The sequence below is a fragment of the Nicotiana tabacum genome, chromosome 11, assembly GCF_000715075.1.
Source record: "Nicotiana tabacum cultivar K326 chromosome 11, ASM71507v2, whole genome shotgun sequence".
In the NCBI taxonomy this organism is placed as follows: Eukaryota; Viridiplantae; Streptophyta; class Magnoliopsida; order Solanales; family Solanaceae; genus Nicotiana; species Nicotiana tabacum.
The window spans coordinates 142,489,107-142,495,442 of NC_134090.1; the positions used below are offsets into that span (position 1 = coordinate 142,489,107).

Consider the following 6,336-nt stretch of genomic DNA (forward strand, 5'->3'; position numbering starts at 1 on the left):
CGAGACCACTCCCTTTTACTAGCTCTTTACAAGCCTAACAAAGAACAATTCAATATAAAGAGAAGGAAATGGCATTCCACAACCAATGAGGGACACATTGTCTTTCACAAAAGACAAATAAGTAAAAAAGGAAAAGGGACAACCCTAAAATCTTTGGCTTTGCATTATCAAGATTAATAATACCAACAGGGATAGTGTAATATTTAGTTTGTAACAACTTACATTAAATTACTTGGTCTTGTACAAATATCAAGTGCAATTAAGCGTGTGTTTGATATGAAGAAAAATATTTTTCTAAAAAATATTCTTAGAAAATAAATAATTTCCTTTTTCGCAAGTATTATAGGGGGCAGAGGTGTAAACCGGTGGATTTTGGGGTGTGGGATCGGGGTTGCATTTGGAGGGAGTGGGGGTAGTGGTGTTGAGGTAGGCCTAAGGGGTCAAGGGCGGGGGAGAACGGGGTGCATGGCCAGAGGTTGAGGGTGTTGGGGTCCGGGTGTCTGTGGGTGTTGGGGACTTGTGGTGGGGGAGTAAGGGTTCGGGGGAGATGGGGTGCGGACAGGGATGGGGAGGAGAGAATTTTACTTTTTGCCAGCTCCTTAGTTGAGAAAGTAAATAAAATAATGTCGGGTTTATGACAATCTAACTTTTGAAAGACTAAACAATTTTCAAGCTCCCTTCCACCCTCAACCAATTAGGGTAAAGTGTTCATTCATACCTTCAACAGATAGCTCCAACTTAATGCGTTATGAGATTGTTTTAAACTATAATAAAAAGTAGAGAGGTAAATTTAATAATTTTCTTAAATATACTTTTCAAATGATAGAGCTGTCAATATGGGCAGGGCTGGGTTAGCCCAGCCCAGCCTACATGGGCTTTATCAATTAACAGGCTGGCTGGTTTAGCTCACCATTTTAATGGGCCTTATAATGGTCAGCCCACCCTAGCACTATGTGGGTTGCGGGCCCCACGGGTCGGCCCATCATTTTTTAAAATATAATTTCATATTTTTTCTTTAAGTTCTAACTTAAATAAAATAAATATTTAAAAGTTAAAAAAATCTTATTGGAAATATTTCACAAAACTTACTAACTTTTTATACTGTTCCAATATATCACAATAAACACTAAAAAAGTAAAAGGCGAGACTATATTTCATTCACGAAAAGTCAAAACTCAGAACAAACTATTCAAGAGAACGTGACGCTTATGTAATATCTAACACATCATCTTCATCAAACACATTTGAATCCGCTTGTGAGAAGGTTGTCTTAACATCTTCACTTTCATCTACATCTACAATTCGTATGCAATATTAATTTGTTATATATTAAGAATAATTAAAATTTTAAAACTAACTAACGTTTGAAGGCTTTTATCTTTTAATATGAAGAGCTTAATAAACTTTAAGCTTGAGATACTCTCCTTATTATTTTTTGTGTCATATATTTTTTATATTTTATATATTTTAAATATATATTTTTATTAGGCCCAAGGGACAGCCCAACCAACATCAGTTAAGCCTTACGGGCCACGAGCTTACTCAGATCTGACTTAAAAGCCTCGTTTTTAAATGGGCTCCAAAAATTGTAGCCAGCCCAGCCCTGCTAAATCACATGGGAGCCCATATTGCCGCTCTACGAATGAAGATAAAATAAGAGACTAGCAAAGGTATATAATGAATGGACATGGACAATAAAATCGAAAGTTTTAGAGGAGATGAGCAAATGGGTTTTTTCCCTTTTTATTATTTGACCCCACTTATTTTTAATTTTCAACAAAAGTAGGAGTAAGGGTCAAGAAAAGCCCGCGAAGAGACGTTCTTATTTGGCGTGTGGTCAACACAGCGTCATGTTTGCTCTTTCTCTCTCTCTTCTCTTCTTCCTCATCTACACATAAACTACTCCATCTCCCTTGCTCTTTTCCTTCCTCTCAACTCTCTCTTTCTTCACAAGATCTTTTCTTCTACTATTTGTCCTGAGGTACATTTGCTTTTCAAATTCACTACATTATTTATTACTACGTATCAACATTTGAATTGTTCAGGTAATTTCAGTTTGTGTTTTGCTTGATTTGGGTTGTTGATCGAATTTGTCAAGTGGGTATTAATTCTGATAGTTGTTGATTAATGAATTTTCCTTAAATAGACAAAATTCTGAAATTGGAAAGAAACGGTCCAAATGGACATGGAGGATTCATATAGCCGACTCCAACTAGTTTAAGATTGAGTCGTAGTAGTTACTCACTTGTTGTTATCTGGCAAATGGGTTTTGTTTTTAAGCTGAAATTGGATCTGTATTCATCTATGGTATAAGGAGTATCTATTTTAATCATAAAATCGTTTGCTTTTCTCTTGTTCTGTTATTTACTTTTTAGTTTTTTTTTTTTTTTTTTTTTTTTGTTGGTTATAATTACATATTGTAGAATGGATGCCCAGGAAATGGTTAAATAAAACAAATAATGTGTAGTTGCCCCAGTTAAACGTATATGGAGCAAGTTTCTTTGAAGGTTTTAGGTGTTAGAAAAATACTTATGGAGAATAGAATTTTAGCTTTAGGTGTTTCAAGTACATTGTCCTTAAAGATATTTCACTTACATAATGAATGATATAATAAAACGTACCCCGGGATTCAACAAGCTCCTCTGGTTATAAACTATAAACAGAAACAACAAAATTTTAAATAGAGAAAACCCAACTTAGAAGAGATAGGAGGACAAAATGAAGGAATTAAAGAAATCCGTATTTAGTTCTCCGAAAAACCATGTATAGGTGTTGCTCTAACGGCTGGTTTGGCTATTTTAAGTTAAGGGAAAATATTAAACAATAGTAAGTAATAAAAATAAGGGACACTTCCTTTTGTGATGCCCATTAATTTCCAACATTAGGTTTGCTTAAACCAACCTATGAGCTTTTTTTAATAGTTAGGCTAATACTTGTTATGATGAAAAACACTAATTAGATATTGTCCAAATTCAAAACTACTTGTTCAAACATTTTTGTTTGTAAGCAATATGTATACTTGAACTTGAACCTCATAATATTCTGGTTCTAAGACATATATGTACTTGAATCTATACCTTACAAATATAGGTTAAAGAATATGTGCGAGTGCATACTGAATGTTGCTATATCGGCCTTTGTATTCTGAAAACATCTTCAGCTGTTCTTCTATATTGCTATTTTTATTACCAGTTTGGCTTTATAAAGATCCATAACTGAGCTCCTCTATTATTTGAATAGAGATTTATGTTTTGTATATGATTTTAGTTGTGTTCTACAACTATTTGTGGATTCTTTTCTTGACTTCCTTAATGCTTGATGCCATAAAAAGAGTTGATAGCTTATGATTCTTCGTCCTCATGCTTGCTTTGGTAATTGGTATTTGAAGCTTCTGTTGCTAAAAATATCCTTTGATTTTTGTGTAGGTCATCCTTCTTCTTGTAAAATGGAGTTCTTTAGGAATACAAGTGATGACACTTCAAGTTTCAAGCAAGACATTGTTAGTTGCCCATTTTTAAGGAATATCAGTGAGCCGACTAATTTTTCCTTCTCAAGCTCCGTTGCTTTCCCCATTCCAGTAAGTTGTTAATTGTTCACTTATTTGCAGAATAAGTTTTTCTTGCATATTGATGAATTTATCTTGCTAAGGCCTCTCATTTTGTCTGCCATCAATCAGGGGCAGAGAGACAGTATAAGTTACGGGTTCGGTCAAATCTAATAACTTTTGCTTAGACCTAATATTTGTACTAGAAAATCCATTAAATATGTGTAAATATTCAATTTTAAACCCAGTAACTATAATATGCTATGGGTTCGGTGACAAGTTTAGAACCCATAAACTTCAAATTTTGGCTCTGCCGCTACCACCAATAGCATGGCAGAGCTACATGCACCCAAGGGGTGTCAACCGACACCCTTACACTGTTTAGCGTAGTAATTTTTAAAAAATATATGTATATATACTATATAATGACACCCTTTGACTTATTGGTGAGTTTATTTCTTTATATTTGACTCCCCTTAATGAAAATCATGGCTCCGCCACTGGGTATGACGATGTCTTGGTCATACTAAAACTGAAGTGATGTCTTTCTCACTATTGCCCTTGCACTTGAATCAGGTACGTGGAGGAAAAGGTCCTATATTTGAGGATGGTCCTAACTTTGACAGGGCATTCAGGCTTTTCCATGGGCAGAACGGTGTTGTTCCACTTTCAGGGACATTATCTATTAGTAATGAGAAACCAGATTCTGAACCTGCACCGTCTCAGTTCAACCCTTTGGCGGCAAAGGCAGCTACCATAAGCCTCTCAGGTTTTGGAGCTGGAGGAGGGCCTTTTGGTTTTGATTCATTCTCGGAGAAGTGGAAAAACCAAAAGAACTCCAAATCATCTAAAAGAGAATCTTCTTCACAGGTCCAATACCATTAATTATGTCTTTATTCTGCATCTGGCATGCTTTCTTAGCTGTTAAAATGGCTGAATTTCTTTTTAACTTAACAACAGCAACAACAGACCCAATGAAATCCCACACGTGAGGTCTGGGAAGGATAATGTTTACGCAGACGTTAACCCTTCCTTATGAAGGAAGAGAGTATATTTCCGATAGACCCTCAGCTCAAGAACAGTGAAAAGGACACAATAAACGAATTAATAATAACAATCGCAAGGAAATAAGACAGCGGAAGCAAATGGCACATCGTGTAGTAACAAAGATCTAGGAATACGAAATATAATTTTCGATTACCTTAACAAATCTTTTATACTGTGAAAGCATAAGCAGAGTTCACTTATATTTACTGCTAGCTAACCTTTTCTTTGTTTGTTTGTTTTTTCAGGGAGGAGACTCAAAACATGAAGCACCAAGCAATGAGTGGTTGCATAATGGAAATTGTCCTATTGCGAAGTCATACCGTGCCATGAGTAATGTCCTTCCTCTTGTGGCAAAGGCTATTCAGCCACCTCCTGGTGTGAAGCTCAAGTGTCCACCTGCTATAGTGGCTGCTCGTGCTGCTCTATCACGGACTGCCTTTGCGAAAAACCTGCGACCACAACCTCTGCCTGCAAAAGTACTAGTGATTGGTGTTTTGTGCATGGCAGCAAATGTTCCTTTAGGCATATGGAGAGAACATACGGAAAAGTTTTCTCCGTCATGGTTTGCAGCAGTACACGCAGCTGTGCCATTCATAGGCATTCTGAGGAAGTCTGTGTTGATGCCTAAGACGGCTATGGCATTTACCATTGCAGCATCTGTTCTGGGGCAAGTGATAGGGTCTAGAGCAGAAAGGCTACGGCTCAAAGCAGTTGCAGCGAGCGATTTGGTTCTGACGAAAAATGCTACTTCAGCGCACGGTCTACTAGTAGTTAACGGAGTTAGAGCCGGATACTGCAGCGAAATTGTTGCTTATAACAAGGTTCCTTTTCATGCCAGTTCCATTTCACCAGATAGTGTAGTTAGCTGATGTTTGGCATCTTTAATGTTATTTGATTAGTTTTATGCAGGTTGGCTGCTGATAAATTTTGTTCTTTACATTTTTAGCAGTCCATAGGGAAAAGTTCCACAATAGAGAGAAAAGTGAGAGGATGAGCACTATTCTTGTTTGGTGACAGTATATATATTACACACACATACACATATATATTTACGAGTAACAATGATATTTGCGATATTGTTTCCTGTGGCAATATACACAAAAGTGATTTTCTTCCTATGTTTTTTTTTATATGTCAGTATTGTTGAGTATTTGACGATAAGTTGATTCCTCCTCTGTTACCATCTAAAGTTAGTTGACTGATAAAAGATCATTTTACCTTCATGATGATTACTTGCAATAAGGAGAGTAAAACGAAGAAAAATAGGAATCTGAGTTGAAAGATAGTGGTTCCAACTTGCACTGATCAGTCTCACTTTTTAAACCCTCCATTGTTCTGTTATCTGTTATCCTATTTGTGAGCTTGCTCTCATCCAAAAAAAAATTGACAAAGAAATGAAGAAAAAAATGGAAAAAGGAAGGAAACTAGCATAGTAATTCTTGAACTCATATAAATGGGACTATCCCCTTGCACTGGCAACAAAGAAGGTCTAGTGTTATTGCTTGCTTCATGTACAACAGAGATGATCCACCACGGTGACCCAAACGAGCTGGCTGAGCATGTCTGAATGGACGGCCTCTATCATGCTGAAACTGACCTCCCGAAGGAACACCACCAAAACTACCAGATCCTCGAGGCCTCTTGGCCCCCCTCTCATCTCGCTCCTGGCGGCGAACTGATTCTATCTCTTTGGCAATGTTAACCGCCTTCTCAAAAGAAGCGCCAGATACTCTCTCTCTGGTCAG

The 6,336-nt window shown here is 36.9% G+C and overlaps 1 protein-coding gene across 2 annotated transcripts; it reads left to right on the forward strand.

The window, feature by feature from the left end:
- The first annotated feature begins 1,804 nt into the window (after nt 1–1,804).
- Nucleotides 1,805–5,707, forward strand: LOC107820392 (uncharacterized). Of its 2 annotated transcripts, none has more exons than XM_016646681.2 (4): nt 1,805–2,045; nt 3,426–3,577; nt 4,121–4,414; nt 4,837–5,707. In XM_016646681.2, exons 2-4 carry the CDS (start codon nt 3,446–3,448, stop codon nt 5,458–5,460), a joined length of 1,050 nt encoding a protein of 349 aa, XP_016502167.1. In that variant the 5' UTR covers nt 1,805–2,045; nt 3,426–3,445; the 3' UTR covers nt 5,461–5,707. The 2 variants fall into 2 exon arrangements, with proteins under 2 accessions (XP_016502167.1, XP_016502161.1); XM_016646675.2 differs by having other exon boundaries at nt 1,842–1,981.
- The last annotated feature ends 629 nt before the right edge of the window (nt 5,708–6,336 follow it).